The sequence below is a fragment of the Seriola lalandi genome, unplaced genomic scaffold (assembly GCF_002814215.2).
Source record: "Seriola lalandi dorsalis isolate HSWRI2012SDOR001 ecotype SW California unplaced genomic scaffold, Sedor1 jcf7180002054029, whole genome shotgun sequence".
NCBI classification, from domain to species: Eukaryota; Metazoa; Chordata; class Actinopteri; order Carangiformes; family Carangidae; genus Seriola; species Seriola lalandi.
Window position 1 is genome coordinate 120,779 of NW_019524582.1, and position 21,290 is coordinate 142,068.

Sequence of the window (21,290 nt, forward strand, 5' to 3'; positions counted from 1 at the left end):
TTAAATGTACCATTTCTAACTATGCTAACTAGGTAATATGCTTTATTGAATACATGTTAGACTGAGTATTTATTACATGAAGATCACAGTTTCACTCAACAAAACCCCCCAAAATTCTTGATCTACTTGTGCTTTCACTACTGCAATATCATCTGTCTTGGTTTCTGTTTTCTGTTTTTTACAGCTCCGGGCTCTTACCATTTTCTGACTTGTCCAAAGCCACATCATTCACTAGGTGTGATGCAAGCTGCTTGTTTAATAGACAGGTTTCACTGAACACTGACAGCCTGTAATAGCTTTAAAAATGTGTAACTTTCACTGCCCTGGACTTGCAATATATCTCACTTCTGTGTGTGTGTGTGTGTGTGTGTGTACGTCTATTTCTCCACCAATGTGTAGTGTTCACCAACAGGGTAAATCTGTGACAGAACAGAGCGTTTTGAGCTGCTAATCCAAACCTGTCAATCATCTCAACACACCACAGGCCTCAAGGAATAACTGCTGGTCAATCAATGACACACACACAGTGCTCCTGCAGAGTGGTAGAAGGTGCTTTCTTTCTCTCTATCTCTCTCTCACATGCACACACACATGCACACATACACAAACTGATGGCAGGTCCCCAAGCTTTTCAGGTACAACCAAAACGGCAGAGATGAAACCGATAAAACAAGCACATTTCAGATTGAAGATGTACAGTGGCAAGTAAACAAAATTCAATATTAACAAAAATCAGCTCACAAAAGAAAGAAACTTTTCTGGTAGGATATGCTTCCTTGTGCATAGAGTATACATTTTAACTGTTGTTTTGATGGCATATGGCTGAAGAATTGGAATATGTTAGTGCTGTTCTTCAGGCATAGCATTATGCCACTTTTAAATGGCGGGTCACTCATGTTCACTCATGACATATACCACTTCCCACTGGGTAGATACCATTTGAAACCCAATCAGGTTACATGCGCAGCCCAAAAAGTGGTGTAGCTGTTTTAAATCTGAAAAGCTACAAAAACCTTTCATATTTCACTGAAGGTTTTACTCTCTTGTCCCCACCACCCACTTTCTCCCATCATTGCTTTCAGCTCCGGTATTTAATACACAGCATGTTTTAAACAAGGATTCTTTGTGGAGGAATTTTTCTCCTTCTAGTCTTCTTTCTTTTTTTGTATTCCAAGTCGTCAGGTCATAACAACCTCACATTGTTAGACAATGGTTCACTGTTTATTTTTTATTTTGACTGGTAGTGTCTAAGATGGAACTAAATCTAGCCTCCATAGCCAGGGTAACCAAGGTCTTATAAATAAGAATATAATTTATCATAGAGAAAGTGTTCAGACCCCTTCAACTTTTGCACACCTTGTTGTGTTGCAGCCTTATGCTAAGATAAAGGCTACAAAAACATTCTGCTGCGTTGAAGGTTCCCAGGAGCTCAGTAGCCTTCATAACCTCTTAAATGAAGTCTGGAAAAACCAGGACTCTTCTTAGAGCTGGCCACCTGACCAAACTGAGCAATCAGGGGCAAAGGGCCCTGGTAAAAGAGGTGACCAAGAACCTGATGGTCACTCTAACTGAGCTCCAAAGATTGTGTGTGGAGATGGGAGAAACTTCCAGAAGTTCAACCATCACTGCAGCACTCCATGACACAGAGGTCAGACGAAGCCTATCCTCTGTCAAAGCAGCTAAAGCACTCACAGACTGAGAAACAGGATTCTGTGGTTTGATGAAACCAAGATTGAAGTGTTGAACTCTGTCATGTCTGGAGGAAACCAGAAATCTGCTCCCATAAGATAAGAAGATAACAACAATAATAATATCTAAATATATTAATGATAAGATGAGAAGAGAAGAGGCCTACCTTGATTTTGCAATATGCTTATACACTTCATCACTGTTGATATACAAAACTGTACCACCAAAAAATATGAGAAAGGCTTTTTACTATAAGAGATGAATGTATTACAATATCCAAAGCAAACTTGGAATATAGTAATAATGTACTAAATAATAATAACAGTATCTTCCACTACATCAGGGGTTGACATTAAATTGAGGCTCAATGGGGAAAGTAAATCTTTATTATAAATTTTTATTATGCTCTCCATCTCTTGACACATCATAAAACTAGAGAAAATGAAGACGGCCGCCAGTCAGAATAAGCACCTGACATCTTCACACCATTGTCTGTAAAGTGACACATCTGTATACGCCTGTGATTCTCTCAGATCACAAACCATGATGGACAAGCACTACAATTATCTCCAAGAGAAGACAGCTGTTATAGACAACACATTGTCATTGAGTGCGGTATTATTGCTGCTAGGTTTGATTGACACATCAGATAAGAAAAAACACACTGCATGTGCTGTGATGCACACACCCACAACCACATGCTGTATGAGCCTGCATGTGTGTCTCTTCAAAAAGACCACAGCAGATACTCTTTGATAATGAAAAAATGACTTACAAATGACAGCAGGCACGATGTCTTTAGTTTATATGAATAAAATTACCATAAAGGTCAATCTGAAATAGCTAAGGGGTGGCTGCATATATTCTCACCTTGTAGTTATATAGTCATTTGAGATGATTTAACAAGGTTGACTCTTTCTACAAAACTGCATCACTAACCTGGGGCCCAAAATCCAAGGGGGCCTCGCCACCACTGAAAGCCACAGGTGTACTGCACATCAGCTTTTGCAAAATGCTTCATGTACTAATACATCACCATATACTAACATTGCTAACTTCTCCAGCAGTGATAACATCCTCTCTGCTGTAACACTAGTACCAGGGAAACCATTCATTATGCACAACGCTTTACTGCTGTGGGTCTTTAAGAATGAAACGGGACATGAGTCTTTTTTTTTTAACCTGATCAGCGGTGGCTGCAAGTTGGATCAGTATGTGCTAGTTGACTTGCTTGCATGCGCTCACCTTTTGTTAACGTTGGTGATGGTGTGCTGGGTATTTATTAAAATGGCAAATCTAAAACGCTTGCTTATTTCAAAGATGATAACTCTAGTGTAGTGTGTGTATGCAGTACATTAACATTATCCAGGTGCTACGCCCTTGTGGCTGAGTTCTGCCTTTTTTCTTTCGTCAACATAACTTTATAAACAACAGTAAAATATGAGTTTTGGAATCTGATGATGGATGATGATGAAGAAAAGGATTCTCATGTAAATAGATTTTTCTCCCACCCCTCTAATCATCATTTGGAGGACGATACAGGGAGATTATATATGGTGTAGTGGCATATACTGCCTCTTTTGCACATTCTCTTGCTCACACTCATGATCCATACTTACCTCAAGGTAAGGTACAGGAGCAATGGATGGGAATGGGTATTCCCTTAGCTGTCTCTCCTCATCCAGAAATTTGCCAGCCTTGCCATTGTAAGCCGGCTGGAATAGGCCATAGTTGAGTACATCCTTCAGGCTCTGGTTAAGAGTACATAGGATCCGCTGCTTGGACAGCCAGATAGGAGCATCCACATTGAATTTCAAACATTTCTGCGGACACAAGAGCAAACGGTGGGAAGGTTAAGCACATGTCATTTTTCTAAATATCACATATTGCACTTCAGTTAAGTAAAACAAAGAGATGGAAGAGTGATATTTCACTGATTTGCATAAATGTAACATTTAGGTGCTGAAAAAAAGCAGTAGAATATTAAAGAGGGTCTCTTTCATCAGAAAGGTATTTATTGAACTTCCAATGTCATGCCCAGGGGAGAAGCTAGGCCTTTTCATATTATAAGCAATTCACATTGGTCCAATAGCATTTCCATTACTTTTCATAAAAGGTCATCCTAAGAGCCAGCGGTAGTTATCATACTAAAGTAAACAGAACCATAATATAAGCAAAAGCTCTTACAGAAACACTCTCTTGACACACATATTTCAGCAACATAAATTTGAGTCCACATGTGAGTGTGCATTATTTATGCTCTGAAAATTAAGCTGAGCAGCTAAACCAATAGTTGCAGTAGCTGCGTCTCCAACTCATAAATGATCAGTTCAAGGTATGGATGCCCGTGGAGAAATATGAAACGGAATCCACTTGGTCAACTTCTACGCTCTAATAAATAACTGGATATGTAATACACAGACTGAAATCCCCTTACAGGATATAACCTTAGCGGTACTCTATTTTCCATAAATTACTAATATCAAGAAATGGGATGAAAATTGGTTAACTGTTAAATGAACATACTGGGACATACTGGGTATATCATGCTAAATTTAACACTTAAAACAAATTACTACGCTGTTTTCTTGCCTGTCCAGTGTCAAGGACTATGGTTATTGTGGGTAGGCAGAGCACTTCCCTCTAGTTACCACATTGTGGAGCCTGAGCTACAGGTGGCTGAGACAGAGAGAGAGAGAGAGAGAGAGAGAGAGAGAGAGAGAGAGAGAGAGAGAGAGAGAGAGAGAGAGAGAGGAGAGAGAGAGGAGAGAGAGAGAGAGAGAGAGAGTGCGTATGCAAAACCCACAAGTAATAAATCAATCACTGCTGCCTGTAATATTGATTCGGAACCTCAACACTATGTTTCTGACACTCAGACACAACTGTTGAGAAATCACAACTTCTCACAGAAATACAGCAACAGTAACAGCCACATGCATATTCCAAGATCCAGATGTATGCAGGCAGCTCTGACTGACAAGTCAGTGCATCCAAAAACTGAAAAAAAGCATTTCAGTAGCTGTTCGTGCAACGACATATAAAAGCATGTTTTACAGTATCACAGTATACAGTAACAGTATCACTAAGAGACTTTTAAAATGTCCATAATCAGAAAAGACATGACTGAGCAAATCCATTTTTAATACTAATACTCCAGGCTTGAACCTTTATCAAAATAATACCTAGACACACTAAGACGGACATAATATTAGAGTAAGAGAGCAAATGAGTGGTTTTATTTGATGGTAGAGGTGTTCAGCTCTGTTTGTCAAGAGTTGCACGGTCAAATGTTTCATGACTACAGGTCCCTTCATTACTTAAGGAGATATGCAGTGCAATTAACTTGTTGCAGCAATTGGGTTCATATGAGTATCTATACATCATCAGCATGATACGTGTGAAAACCAGTTTTGTGATGGCAACTGATGAAATATATTCCCAAAGTACAGAGGAAACAGAAGGGATCTGATAAATGATCCTTGCAGTTTTGTTATACCACATTTCATCTCAACAGCTGATTAGGTAAAACAAACCAAAACACACAGAATGTCATGTTGGTCAAATAGGAGGAAATTCATTCCAGAGCAGCACCACAAGGACCAGTCTACTGTCTTAGCCTGTGGATCCTCTGTTATATTAAACAGAGCTCAGACAGTCGTCATGCAGAACGTGTATCTCATCTGAATGAGAAATATTATTTCTACTCAGCATTCCCTGACGTCCTTCTGATACATCATTCGTAAGACTTTTTAAATGAATGTCAGTTTCAGTTTTAAAAGTGATCAGATGATGTTTTCTGTAGGACTAAGCCTGCATCCCTTCAGCTGCAGTCAAACACAAGACATTTCAAAATTATACACATCCAGAAGAAGGTGTGTTTTTATCAGATTATCATCTAGTTAAGCATGCAGATTAGGGCCAACAGCAACAACTCAGTGTCAAGAGGACTAGGTGAGCCTGGAAACTCTTGTGAGATGTAAAATGGATGTGTGAAGCCATTAACTTCAGCCATTACTAAAATTTATCACCCTCCAGCCTGCAAAAAAATCTGTGTTATTTACTGAAACCATAAATGCTATGATTACTTATCATTCTTTTGGGAGGCCTCTATCTCAGTTGGTACGGTTGCACTGGAAATTCTACAACATGACTATATACTGTAGACAACTGCTGCCCAGTTACTCTCTCTACTGTTGCTACTTATTTTTTAGTATCATAATCCACACCAACCATTTTGACAAGTCAAAATAATATCAATCTACAGTTAAGATGTGATCAAACCTGTGCTCTGAGCAGGAAGAGCCCCAATTTTGGACATCAGTGTCATCAGACGTCTGATGATAATAGGCCTGTTTTTCAAATAATCAGACATAGTACAACTTTTCCAATTTTGCCTGCACTGTTTTTAATATAAAAGCCTACTGGTTAACATTGATGGTGGCAGTTATTTCCAGGATCAATCCACCAAAACAGCAATCCTCAGGGTAATGCACAAAGATACAGTGGTCTAAACCTGTGTTTATGCATGAAGATGCCATGGGCAGCGACATCTCCAAACTCCAATTCTCCCCTGGCTACTTTTCTAATGTACTATCACTGAAGATGTTTTGCCCCTCAGTGTAACAAAGCCGACATCAAATGTAGCTCTGAAGAGCTGCATCTTCACTTTGAGAGGTTGTCTTTTCTATTGCACTGAGAGAGGGTTGAAGAAAATGAAGGTTTAGAATTAAGAAGGCCACTTGGGACAGTCTTGTCTAAACAGGGAGATCTCCAAACAGCCACACAGCAATGACGGAAGAAAAAGACCCTCACAGACAGAAACACATACACAGAACTAATTTATGATAGCCTAATGAAATGTCTTCCCTATTGCACATGTGTCTTTGCAAGTGTGGGCATGCATGTTGAGTGTTTTAATTTTACATCTTTAAGATTAATGTTTATGGAAAATCAGGCACATATATGCTTTTTAACACCAAGGTTTCCATCCTTGACCTGAATTCATTTCTTGCTGCATTTGCCACAAGACAACGGCTGAAGGTCAACCCTTAAAAGGTTCACCTCAAAAACATGAGTCATGCAAACACCCATAAAACAAGCTCAATCATGGCAAAATGTCCTTGCATCTTATTAACCTTGTGTAGGGCTTGAGAGATTAAACTCAATCAAAAATGCTCAGAGCTATGAAAGTCACTTTCAAGGGTGACAAAGTAATTACAGAGGGTGAAAAGTGATACATACATAGAAAAAATAATACAGTGCCACAGTGGAGAGTAAGCTGTGACAAATAAAAAAATAATAGAAAAAAAATGTCCTTGAGGTGAACATCATCTCCTGTTTAATACTGAACAAAACTTATTACCTCTAGGAGTCTGGGCACTGTTATATCACTGAGCAGGTGAAGCATTTCTATAGCGAGGACAGCACACACTGCATAGGAATCAAAACAAAACAAGCCAACCATCTCCTGTCCCCCCCCCACCCCAAAAAAAAAAAAAAAAAAACTTGAGAGAACTCAATAAAAAGTCCATGACGCCATGAACACTTGCTCCTCTGTGTCTACTCTTCATTTCTAAAGGTCTGATAAACAATTGAGTGCTGGTGTGCAGGCAAAAACACTTTGATTCATGGTTGCTGCAAAGCTTTCATTTTGGTTAAAATCATACTCTTTGGGCAGGTGTCAGATGCCATTAGGTTTTATTTTAGTCAAATCTGGTGAGGTTGGAGTACTTGGAGAGAAAACATGCACACTCTTGGCCCACCATGCATCTATTGCTGAGATATTATAAATGTACCCCTGATAATAACAATCCTTCTAGGTTCACACATACGTCAGTTACAAGTCTTAGCTATTTGACAGTTTACCTAAATAGATTTGAATGTATCAACAAAGTCTGCAAACTAGTTTCTTTGTTTAGGGTAAAGTCAATATGCAGAAAATATCATTTTTGGGCCACTACTGTTATATCAGCTTGACACAGTCCGACCATGGGGCTTTTCATCCAGCTTCTAATGAAATACTGCTACACAGAGAGAGTTAGGCACTGTTCATTATTTATCAGGATAGGGGATGACTCAAAACAAGGGAGGGACATCAAAGAGCTTTTTTAAAGCAAAGAAAAGCGATTTGGATTGTTAATTCTGGCGAATCATCTTGTTGTTTATTTATTTATTGTTTTCATCTTCTGTAGTATGTGTCTCGGGGCCTCTCACCGTCATCTTTGAATGCAAATACATTATACAAGAAATTGAAAGCTCTCTGTCATTGTGACACCACAATGCACATGTGCAAAGCATTTTCAAGCACACATCTAAAACTGGGGATATGGTAAAACTTTAAAGGGTGACTTTCCATTTTTCTCATCAGCCATATTTGTTGTTGATCTTTTGTGCGAATTAACCTTGTTTTTAGTTCTCAAGGTGGCAGCACAAGATGTGGGGTTTTTTGTAATTGTGGGTCCTCGACTCTGTGTGCATCACTTGTCCTTGTTCATCTCTGTTTGACTGTGTCTCCTTGTCCGTTTGTGTATAAATGGAGTTTGCTGGGATCCGCATAAAAACACCACGGCTTACGTAAGAAACCATGTACTGTATACCGTCTGTCCACTGCATCACGTCTCCTTTCCTGCCAGCATCTCATCACACCTGTCTGCACAGTGCTGACACAGCTCTGGTAATCAATGAAGCATCCGCAGTAAAACCTTCATTTAAGGACATAAACTCAATTACCGTTTCATAGAAGGACTACTTTGGTGGTTAATACTAAAACCAATGACTGTAATTACAAATTGTCTGAACCATCAGAATCGTATGCCTCCAAGCTTATCAATTCCTTTTGATGCTGTCCATTGCGAAACATCAACATCTAACTCATGTGTCTACACTGCTGGAAACTCGCAACATGAAGGAATCACTGCAGAGAGGAACAAATGGTTCAAACCGTGATTTCATTTCACCAAGAAATATGATATCAGCACAAGTCGTAATGTCTGTAAAATGGTCATTTCAAGTAAGGGTGGAAACACCAGAAATATGCTGAAATCTCTTGCTACACAACACAGGCTTAAATTCAAGGAATGCCATGTATTTGACACTCTAGACAAGAGCGTTACTGCTTCCCTACCATCTGTTTCCGAGGGTAAACATCCAATATGTTGGAGTAAATACGAGCCACAGAGGCAGATTTTTCTTTGACTTAAAAAAACCTAAATGAAAACAGCAGTTAAACAGTAGAGCTTTTGACCACCTGAGCCGCACACATGTAATTTTCCTACTCTGTTTCTACGCTCTGTTCAAAACAAAAAACAGTTGTGTTGATGCTGGACACCTGTGTGCAGCTACTTTTTTTTCACACAGAGAATTGATCAGGAATTGTCGAGGGACTTGATAAAGAATCGAACCAATAAGCAGAATCCATAATGGCACTGGTATCAATAAAAAACGTCCTTCTCATCTCTAAAAGTTACACTGCACACCTATACCTGATTGATTCAACACTTATGCCAGATTTTCTTAGACTCAATTAACACCTAGTTATTAAATGTAATGTAATCTGTATGTGGCTACTTCATCTGGTTAAAGAATGTGTGGTGCACAAAGGAAGGTATAAAGTCATCCAGAACCAAAATGCTTCATGTATATTTCAAGCCTGATATTAAATCAGTGTCAGACTAAGTTAAACTACAATTCACCAACTGTGGTATTTATCACCTTCATCTTCACATTCATCACTATTTTTTAAAAGTTTAAGAGGCACATAGATGGACAAACATCAAACATGGGCAAAATGATTAAAATTAAATTAAAAAAAAAAAATCTAAATAAATGTAATTCAGTAACATATACCAACCAATATCATTACACAGATCTGTGTTATCTCTGCACCCTCTAACTTCCCTCCTTTGTAACAATACTTACCCCATGGAGCTCTTAAACGCCCTACACACAGGTCTTTTCACTTATTTTGGCTGAATAACCTCTTCTCAGGACATCACTGACACCTCCCTGACTCTGTGCATTTGTTGCACCCGGCAGCACAGAACGACTTCAACCTTGATCATTCATATAAAGAATTTGGTGACTTTCTTCAAACTGTCAACAGCCGGAATAAGTCAAAGCAACTGTGTGAGTATGCAGGGTCTGTAGGCAGGGACTCTTGCCAAAACACCCTTCTGGAATCACAATGAGAAGAAGGAGTCTGTACAACCACTGCATTATCTTACACTATAATTATGTTCGCCATACTTCTGAAAGTGCAGAGCAAATGATAGACTTAATTATTCCTTTTCAGCACACACAAGTGCTTAATCTGTAAGTATTAAGGATTATTTTTACACAGATAGTCTATGCCACTCCCCATCCCCAGTCACCACCTGCAACATCCCAACAGTACAACACATTGTATAAAATTGTCATAATAATGTCAACAGTAGCACAAGGCTTAGATCAGGCGTCTCCAACACATAGCTCACAAGCTACCAGCAGCTCACCACCCCTTTCTGAGTGGCTCACAGTACAAAGAATGTGTAGGCCTACATAAACGGTAAATGGACTGCAATTATATACTTTTCTAGTCTTGTCAAATTAGCTCTCAGAGGCAAAACGTTTGGAGACCCCTGGGTTAGATTGTCTGTTTAAATTCAAACGATTTCTTGGAGATGAGACATCCGGACACCCCAGGCCACCCACAAGCCATTCAAAAAAAGTTAATACTAAGCACTTTTAGAGTAATGGACCCAAAAATGCCACTCTTCCGAAATCAAAATTTCAAATGAACAGGAAATGGTGTGGTTGTACGTCAGTGTTACATGTCAAGTCAATACCCAAATGAATCAAAACAGCAGAGTGCCTCTTTTCTTTTATAATGTTTTAATCATTATCACGGTTTGTTTAGAAAGATTTTTGAAAGTTTTTGAGCCAACACCATCCTCCTTTAAAGTTACCTTGCAAATGTTAAGTACTGTAATTAGAGCTTTATCACTCTTTGGTCGCTCTTTCTCTCTCGCTCATAGGGTAACATGACGGCTACTGGCAATTTCACCGGGTGACCATAGGACGATTTGTCTATGGATATGATCACGCAAACTTACTACACTGGCAGACGTTTGTAGCTTGACATTACATGCACCTAAAGCTGTATGGTTGAATTTCCCTCAAGACCAAACTGGACCAACAAACCTTTAAAATCACTGTCTGGATTTCCACTGAAAATTCTACAGTCTGTCATGTTGTGTGGTTCAAGCCACACAGGGCTGTCTGCCCAAAAAGGTAATTGCTGCATTGTACTGGAACGTTTATAACTGCACAAACAATGTCAGGCTAACCAGCCTAACTTCATAGCAAGCACACTGGCACAATCAAGCCTACTGCTCCTCAGACCGCAACTCCTCACTGACATTCATTTACACAACAGCCAGTCGGTTAATTAACATGTAACTGTCAGTTTATCCTGCTTTATTACCTCTTAAATACTGGCTATTTTAAACCAGTTGTTGCAGAAAAGTCAAGTTACTGTGTAATCTACAGCTGCTTTGTTTTGCGCAGACTATCAATGAACAAGAGGTTCTGTTTGACTTGTCACAACTTTACTCAGTGAGTAATTGTTAATGGTTCCATTCGTCAATGGAGATGTTGTAGACAAAGGATAAATATCTCTGTTGCACCTTGTATCTGTGCTGTGTGAGTATAGTTTCTGTTAATATTGTTTGTGGTGTACTATACATGACCTTTGCACATGAATTTTGCCTTCGGCTGTTTTAGAGAAAGTCACGTTTGTCATATTTGAATTGTCTGTATGGGTTTTAGGCAAGACAGAAAACAGTCAATTCCCCAAACATAAAGCACACAAATGAAAGATTATCCGAATTGACCAAATAATAAAAAATAATCTTGAATCTAGATTTTTGTCAGACTGTTTACATCTTTGAATCTTTTGGGAGAACCATATTCTAACATGACTTTCTGTCACATCGTGCCCTTAGTTCACTCGACATTTCGATGATTCTGCCTCATTGATCACCCTGATCTTAAACTTGGCACCATAACTTCCCTGAAGCCTCAGTTTACACAGCCTAGTTATGAGCCAATCTTTTCAAGTCAATCACCGCTCCTCTCCGTCTGTCAGTGCTGCAGTCAAAAGGGGAATGTTTGTTTTATAGGCACCATCGTCTGTTGTGAATTCATTATGAGTGTATAAATGTCTGCTCCTCAAGCGGGACCTCACTTCTTTTTTTTTTTTTTTAGATCTTCAGGCCAATACAGCCAATTCTACACACAAAATTTGGACACTTGGTCCAGTCATCCTATTGTCATTTTAGTAAAAATATGATTAATTTAAGTCTTCACTCTATTTACACATTTAGCTCATGCCTGAACAGTAAGGTTGCCCCATATTGGTTTTTATTACTTCACAAATGACCTGAAAGTCATGGGATAGAACTAAACCAATTTGTTATAACATAACTAACACTTAATGGTTGAAATACTCCTCCCCTTACAGATTTTTTTAACAGATTTAATCCCACTGCATTTGTATTCTATTTATAAGCTGGGAGAGAAAGACAAAACATTTCACTTAATCATAGCATATAGTTTGAAACTCACTCCAGCCACAAATAGTGAAAGGAATAAATCAAATGCACATGGGTGCAGTAAAGAAGATGGCTAGAAAATAAAGCGTTCCAAGCTAGTATAACATAATCCTACCTAATTTAAAAGATTTAAGGACATTAAGGGCTAGTGCTATAATAGGCTATAATTTTGTGTACTTATGTAACAACACAGATGAGTTTGGAAGGTTACACTGTGTTTCCTTACTGCAAATTGACAGTATAAATTCCCAAATAAACTGAAGAAATCTGGTGGATGAGGGGCACAAAATTGCTGTCTCAAATATATACACTGTTGCCCATAAAGTTGGAATAATTTTGTTTTCAGACACAATCCTCTGTTTATTCCAACTTAAATGCATCAGTAATCACTTTGGAAGAGATTGACTACTAAAGTTTTGAGAAGATATACACTTTATCTGTCAAGAATAAATCACATTGTCACAATCATTTCATGGAAAGAGGTAAAAAAATATTTTATTCCAACTTTATGAGCAACAGTATATATAAATACCGCTTACTCCAGTCGTTTAGGGATATAACACTGCAATTTTACTCAAACCCTGTCATTCAGGGTGTACATGAGAGCATGTTTCTTACATGTTCTGGGACTGGGCTCAGAGGCCACTCACAACCAAGCCTCAACCCTCACCTCCACGTTGAGCTAATGTTAGCTTTAATAACCTCAGCATAGGGCCCTTGTTGAGATGTTGCCAAACCTGCATGGATGGATTGGGGATTAATATTTTCCACACAGGTTGCACCTTGCAATCTGATTATGCAACTAGTAGATCGTTTTCTTTGGTTATTGTTAAACTGACGATGATGATTTCAGCCCAGTCAAAGAGACAGGGAAGGTGTAGCGGTGACAGGAGTTGAGGTCGAAGAATGCGAGGGAGAGGGAGAGCAGCTAGAGCAGAAGCATCAATAGCTGAGTTTGAGGACAGAGTGGAGGCATGTTGCAGAGAGAGGATGGCTGCAACACAGGTTTATAGCCTACTCGCAGTTCCTATTTCTTCATCTTCTCGTGTTGAATTGACAGATAACAGGACACTACAGTGACAAACTATCGCCTCTTGAGGTACAAAGTGGTATTACAAGACAGGACGGGACAGGGCTAGGTGCATGCCAACTTCACATTTTTGTATGTTCAGTTCTCTCCGCCATTGTCACTAAAAGCACGTTTTATGTGTGTGTGTGTGTGTGTGTGTGTGTGTGTGTGTGTGTGTGTCACACAGTGCTCCAGCCTGTGAGACAGAGCTGGTCAGGCCCTTCTCACACACAGGCTCCGAGAGAGAGACCTCTCTTCTGGATTGGTAATAGTGAAAATGAATCATAGAAAAGTCTTCATCACAAAAAGAGGTGGTGAGTCAAAATGTGCGAGAGAACTTTTATGTAGCAATAACAAATAGGAAATGTATTTTCTTAACTTCTCCAGTACCAAGATGAGAACCGATAGCATCAGAGCTTATCAATACTACGTTCTTTATAAATGTACCTCTGGGACCCGTTTAATACTGGGTTTTGGTTCTCATGCATATCCACAGCAGCTTTCAACTGCTGTATTTCCTCAGGCTTGTATTAGAGGCAGGCCTTTATTTCTAATTCCTTCTGTTTGATATGTATAATTGGTCATAAATTAGTACGATGCCTCATTTTGATCCGCTCCCATTTGCCATGTTAAAACGACAGCATCACAAATTAATAACAACCCAACACTTCCTGTAACCATTTTAAATTAAAAGCCCCCTAGCTTTCAGTGTATAGAAACCATTTGTTTCTTAACAGGCCTCTTATTGCTGTGCTGACGTGCTGCAGTAAGCGTATTGTCTCATTTCCAGTTGCTGGTGTGTCAGTTGTTTACATGCTATTCAGATGCAGGAGTGTCTTTAGGTTAGCAGTTACTGACAGCTTATCTCCCTCCCTCTCACTTTCCGGCTCTCTCTTGCCCGGTGCGTCTTCTCTTATTCCTCTGCCTCATAATGCGATAATGGTGCATGTTGTAAATGTAGTTTATTTGCCTTAATCAAGGTGAGGTTTGTTTGTTGTTGTTCCTTGGTGCCATTGAAAACAAGGTTCTTCCCTCAAAGTGTCCCCGACATCTAAATAAAGGCTATGAATGAATCTCCTCTTCTTCCCGAGTTGTGCCTTTGAACTGCAATGCAGAGTCAGCCAGACTGGATATTACATTCAAATCATGAGAGAGACAGAGAGAGAGGGAGGGAGGGAGGGAGGGAGAGAGAGAGAGAGCGAGAGAGAGAGAAAGAAAGAGAGAGAGAGAGAGAGTTCAGCAGAAAAAAAGACAAACAAATGGACTGACTGAATCAGGGAGAGAGAGAGAGGAGTGTGTGTGTGTGTGTGTGTGTGTGTGTGTGTGTGTGTTTACGTATGCGTGTACGTGTGCCTGCTTGCCATTCGATCAAAGGGCTCTGTTTTTACAGAAATCACCACAACCTTTGCAACGAAATGGGTTGTAGTAAATATGTATAAGATGTATTGTCATTGAAATTTGAAATTCATTCATCATTTGAAAAACAAAATAAGCCACTCTTCTACGAAAGTTAGGGGACTTTGATATTCATTCATAGCTTCTCTCAGTACCTCTGTACCTTAAAAAGAATAAATACATAATTGAAACAGTAATTTAGCAGATTATGATGCATGGACATAACCTACAGCAGCATGCAGAGGAATGACAGCAGGACGGCTGTGTGAGCCACCGGTGGCTTTTGCTTCCACTTCCTGAAGTGCTGAATCACTTTCTTCTGCTAAAGTGTGTGTGTCGGTCGTGTTCCTGTTTGTTTACATGTGAAGTGAGTGTGGCCTTGTGTCTTTATCAATGTCCCTCCGTGTCAAACTCATTCAAACACTGGTTGAGATCAGACACCCTGGGGTACAACATCCGTCTCTTCAGTCTCCCACCCGTCGTTACACTCTTTCATCAAAGGCCAGGCCTTGATTATTTGTCTGCTTAAATTAGAGACCTCAGTGATGGATGACTTGACGCAAGAGTGGGAGCTTAAGGGAGGAGATGAGAGAAAACTGTAGGTCACACTTGTGGAGCATGGTAGTGCAATGAAGGGTGTGTGTGAGGGAGACAGAAAAGGTGTCGTGTTTCCAATGAATTGCTGGATTTGCTGGCCTGAAGCTAAACATGGATCACTGGCCATTTAGAGGGTAAAGGTAACTAGGTTTAAAAGTGTTAGTCTGTCTTAATGCCTGTCTTAAGGATAACAAATATATCTCTTCCTACAATTCTATAGTCTGTGGAATGAAGAACACTGCACTTTAAATATTGTGCCTACCTAACTATGTATTGAAAGACAAGTTGTGAGGAAGTACACTCACGCAAGTTATAGGGCTAACATTTAATAGTTCTTGACTAGTTGCACCAACTGATCAACAAGTCAGGCCTGAAGTTCTTCATGAGCAATAATGAACACAATTAGTGTGCTATATTCTGTTTTGTAATGCAACAGTAATTAGGTTAAATGCATTGTACTCACAGAGAATTTTAAGAGCGGTTAAGGCTATGGGTTGTTTTGTCTGAGTGGGAAATGGAGAAATACGAGCCAGTGTGAGTACAAGTTCAATTGAGTGCAAACAGGTTGACTGAGCGGAAACAAGCACAAACACACATTACGTCATTCCACATCTGAATTCAAAACATGTCCCAAAAGTGCCTTACTAATTAAGATGTATTGTTTGTGTGTGTTTGTTCGTGATTATGCAAGCAAGGATGATGCATGGGGCAGGACATGACCATAGTATCTCTAAAGGCACAGATGGCATCCAGTCACAATAGAAGGAGACAGGGTATTGTTGTTGCCTTTTAGCAAGAAGTGATGCATCGACAGAGAAGAGAAAGGAGAGTGAAACATAGTGGTGAAGTGAAGTCAAAGAAGAGAGGAGTGCTGAGATGATGGAGTGTAATGACTCTCACACAGCCCTGTTTCCATCTCCCAAGACCTCTGGCTGTCGCTGCCCAGATGACATATGCACTAATTAACAGTGCTCAGCCTCAGACTGGGTGCGGGGGGAACCAAGAATCCTAACCAATGCCCTAAAGGGATAATAAAGATCACTAGTATAGCTAACGTGTGTTTGTTCCCTTGTAAACAGGATCATTCATTGGACACATTTAACAAGATAGTTCTACTGTATATACAGTAAATGTTAGTTCATTGTTCTTGCATCTTATTCAACTATGGACAAGCTTGGGTTTATTTGACGGACAGACTAAATGAACTGCCTGTCCTCTCCTCATATCCTCCTCTGGCTCTCTGCTCTTTGGGTATCTTTCTGTTTGGCCGGAGTCCAGACTGATAACAGTTGCATATGTTTCTCTGTTTCAATCTGAGGATCTGTAGAAGGAGACTCAGCACTCGGATATAAACTAATACTGTTTTATCTTTCAGCCCTCCATATGTATAGCACAGTTAAAGCAGCAGTATATAATGGATGAGCAGAAAGACGTAGTACATGTTAATGCCTGACATATGAATGACTTGCTCTCTGTCTCTGTCTCTCTCAATCCACCAAAATCAAATGAATCCCATTCAGAGTGCCCTGGGTCCCTGCTCTGGCAACGTGAAGTCTGTCGTCAGAAATCTAGGAGCGCTGTTGGATTCAATTCTAAGTTTTGGACATCACATTGCAAAATTTGTCCAGTCCTCCTTCCTTCAAATGCGAAACATTACCAGAATCAAACCAATACTCTCACACTCTGATCTAGAAAAAAGTCATTCATGCATTTATCTTCAAGACTTGACTTCTGTCACTTCCTTCTCTCTGGCATAAACCAAAAGTCACTCTCCCGCCTCCAACTAGTTCAGAACGCAGCCGCTAGCCTTCTTACTTGTTTTAACAGACGACATCACATCACCCCAACCCCGGCTTCTCTTCACTGGCTCCCTGTCTGTTTTTATAGAATTGATTTTAAGATTTTACTGATCACTTTTAAAGCTCACCAGGGCCTAGCCCCGAGCTAGATAACAGAAGTCTTAACCTCATATGAGCCAGCTCGCAGCCCTAGATCCTCAGGTGGGGCTCTTCTGGCTATTCCAAAGTCGAGGTTTAAATCTAAAGGTGACCGTGCTTCTGCCATCAGGACCTCTCGGCTTTGCTGACCTGCCGACCTGCTGGAGGAGAGAGGGCTAGAAGAATCTGTGATTCCTTAAAATCCATTTTATAGACTTGCTTTTACGCGACTTTTTAATGCCTTTTTATATTTTTTTTTTTTGCGTTGTTAGTGTATCTACTCACTCTAATTGTTTTTATTTATATTGAAGTATACTGTGTCTTTTCTCTTCCTGTCCTGCTTTTGTCTGGTCTTACTGTCCGGCTTTCTGTAGTTATATTGCCTCCTGAGCCTCTTGGCCTGTTATTGCTTTGCTGTCAATACACTTTGTACACTTTGTTTTTAAAAAGGTGCTATACAAATACAGTTATTATTATTATTACCTATGCTACAGCTTTAATCAATGTTAGCTGACAGCAATCAATGATGAAATTTCAGAAACTTTCAGCCAGAGAGAGAGAGAGAGAGAGAGAGAGAGAGAGAGAGAGAGAGAGAGAGAGAGAGTGAGAGAGAGAGTGAGTGAGAGAGCGAGCTCATCTTACAGTCTTGTCAGAAGAGTACCACGGTGTAGCAGAAGACAAACACCGTGTGATATTAAACATGACATCAGTGGCATCAGGCTACACATTATTCACTGGAATACAAGGGCCCTGGCTGGCATGCAACTTTACATCAGAAAATGTGTTACTGCCGCGCACACAACAAAGAGGCGAGAGGCAGATTCATCAGTAACAGCAGCAACCGACTCTCAAGCTATCATTCTGCTTCATTGGTGGAGTATTTCCTAATATTTTGTGCTGTGACTAAAACCTTTTCTTAGCAAAGTGAATGGCATTTTTAATATGACTTACAGAGTTTCAGCTGAAGTTTGTTGAAGTAGATGCATTACCTGTGTTTAAGTGGAATGAACTTGGCCATTAGTTGAGCAGAGAACAACTTCCTTAACCTTGAGTTTGTGCTGATTAAATTTGTCACGACAAGTGTGTGAAGTGGGGGGAACAGTCACTGTCGCTCTTATGTGAAGTGACACATTAGAGTGAGGAATGGAAATCAGTCACAGTTTGGCGCGGTGTAATTAAAAGTTACACCACCCCAAATTCAAATTTGTTAGGTGTTCACTTGTGTGTAGAGTGCAGACACGCTCAGTCAAGCAATGTCCCAATATCTTACAGCCGTTCTTTACTCTCTGTTTAGGCTCATTAGCTGTATGTGACACAGTTGAGCAATGGATCAGAGCCGAATCCTTCAATCTCATTTTTCGAAGCCAAAGACTGAAAAGGCAAGAATTACTTCTTCTTAGACACAGCTTTGGCAGTTGGTAGGTAGTCTGTACGTCACCTATGTCACACAGATCTTATTTCTTATTCCTTTTATTTTTATTTTTTTTTAGTGCGTGGCCTTTCACTCAGACTTTGAAATCAATCCAAAATCAATATTAAATAAGATCAGTGAAATATGTTCAGACACCTATGGTCCTAACAAACAACACTCCCTCTCACTCTCCCATCTCTGCATGCAGCAAGACAACCATGAAACATTGCTGTTACAAGTGAACATGTCATGAGGACACATCTGGCTACAGACAAACTAATACAAACACAGCGTGTTTCCATTTGAGTCCATCACAGTCAACATCCACACACATTTGTTTCACCTCTTTCAGTAATCACATACTACAGCTGAGCTCACATGTAACACAATGTGTTTGATATGGGGTATTATCAATTAAATACCGTGAACAAGTCTCCTTCTTTAATCTTAAGCCTTACTGGCTACAGGAAACTAACTGTGGGTCTATACACAGTGGACTTTCTAGTCTATCCCCAAATCCCATAGCATAAAATGAACACACCACCCCAGGGTTTATATCTGAACTATTACCATCCTGCACCCCTGAGACAAGGAGGGGAAAACAGCATTGATTCAATTAACTCGGATTAATGGGCTACCATCAAGATTCAGACACCTTGAAAGACACTGTGAACACACACTATACACTCTATTCACACAGAAAGTGCTGAGGCTGGACTTTCCCTAATTATGGACAATGGTGAGTAATTCATACTGTCCATTTGATATGAATAGTTGAGTTTAATTTGTGCTGAAGTGGGCTGTTGTCAAGAAAACAAGAGCAGAAAGCAAAAGTGTATGTGGATAATCTACATTTAATACTATCACAGCAATAAACCATAGAGATTATCATTAATTAACAATTTGATTAACAAGTATCATGACTGACACAGTGTTTCCCCTGGCTGAGAATTTACCTGTGGTGGTGGGTGGTGCGACGTGTGAGCCATGTGCGTGCAGAGATTCATGCAGTTCACAGGGGGGAGAACGTAAACCAGCATGTTTTGTGTAGCTAACAGATCTCCCCTAAACACTTAGCATGCATCAGTAGATGCTATAATTTACTGATGTTACTCAAATGCCTCACATCCAGGCTATCAGTATGGATGGTAGACACTAGCTAGGCAGCTATGCACAGGAAAGTCTCTAATCCCCACTCAGTTACTGCAGCACTCGCAAGGTAAAGATTCAGGACACACTGGTTATGTCTGAAATCACTCCCTATTTACTAAACAGAACACTATATGTTAAAGCTGTAACTAACAATTACTTTTTGTATTGATTAATATATCAATTAGTTTTTTGATTAATCTAACGATTATTTAACTACTGATTAGTTCCTGATTTCTCGAGTAGTTCTTTGGTTAACTTACCAATAAAAAAATAACCACAACCTCTATATCAATCTCTCAACCTTATATTCAAGTATTTTCTCATGAAATACTTATTTTACAAATAAAAATTTCCCATCATAAATGGTACTATTCATCACAAGAGTTTATTTATGGATGTAGACCCAATTAGGAAATGTGTTTACTTTATCATATCAAATTACCATAGATATTGTTGAGTATGTTTTACTTCAATGGTTTGTGGCGATTCAGAAATGCACCTGTATTATTTAATTGTCAACGGTTGCTTCAGCGACTAACAGTGTAACATTAATGGAAATCTACCTCGTTAAGTTTTATATATGTATTTGTGCATAAACAAACTGCAGACAACTTGCTAGTGACTGGAAAGTGGCGTTACCATTATAGCCATTTGCTCTAGGGAGTCTTCATTGAGTTCTTGTCTAAAACACATGATAAGGACTCAAGGATCACTCCCAGGAACTGATATCAAGCAATTTTCAGACAAAACTCAGTGTAATAAATGAATACACTGCTGTCTCATCTTTTTGAGATCAGACAGCACCAGAATGTTTTCTTCTGACATGCTCGTTCATAGCAATTGTACTGCTGTGGTGTGCCATTTCAGTTTTAAAAAGTGTGCTGAGGGCCATTTTATTAGGCCTCTGTTTAATGAATTCCCACACTTTGGACGACCAAGGTTGAGCTTTTTGGCATGAGGTCTCATTTTCATAACGACCAGTGAGTGTGAGATGCCATAATGAACGGGATGAATGTAGACAGTGCGATGCATCAATGCGTTGCACACAAATCTACATATTTATATATATATAATGGATTATGTTGAAGCGTCATTCCAGCCTTAGTATATTTACTGTCTGCCATTTTATTTGAGTCTGATAATATGCAATATGTCGCATTTTATAGATGCCAAGGTTACAGGTGTACAACTCAACAGCTGTCCGAAAATGATGATCATAAGTGTCTGAAATCTTAATTTACTGTTCACTACTGAGTAAACTATTGAGAGTCCATTATATAATGAACAGTGAATGAGTGAACACAGGAGGGATTTCAGACAGGGATTTGGGACTTTCTAGGGAGAGAGAGGGAGAGAGAGAGAGAGAGAGAGAGAGTACTACTGCAGAAGAGGAACAGAGGGAGTGTATTAGAGAGAGTGTGAGCCAGGGAGAGAGGGAGAGCTTATAGATG

The 21,290-nt window shown here is 39.6% G+C and overlaps 1 protein-coding gene across 2 annotated transcripts in view; it reads right to left on the bottom strand.

Moving 5' to 3' along the window:
* shank3a (SH3 and multiple ankyrin repeat domains 3a) overlaps window positions 1-21,290 on the bottom strand; it is a 170,001-nt gene that overhangs the window by 111,429 nt on the left and 37,282 nt on the right. For both annotated transcript variants that reach the window (XM_087173063.1, XM_023402819.2), the window contains exon 3: window positions 3,309-3,512. In XM_087173063.1, the coding sequence (XP_087029189.1) occupies window positions 3,309-3,512 (204 nt within the window). The remainder of the gene's footprint in view (window positions 1-3,308; window positions 3,513-21,290) is intronic.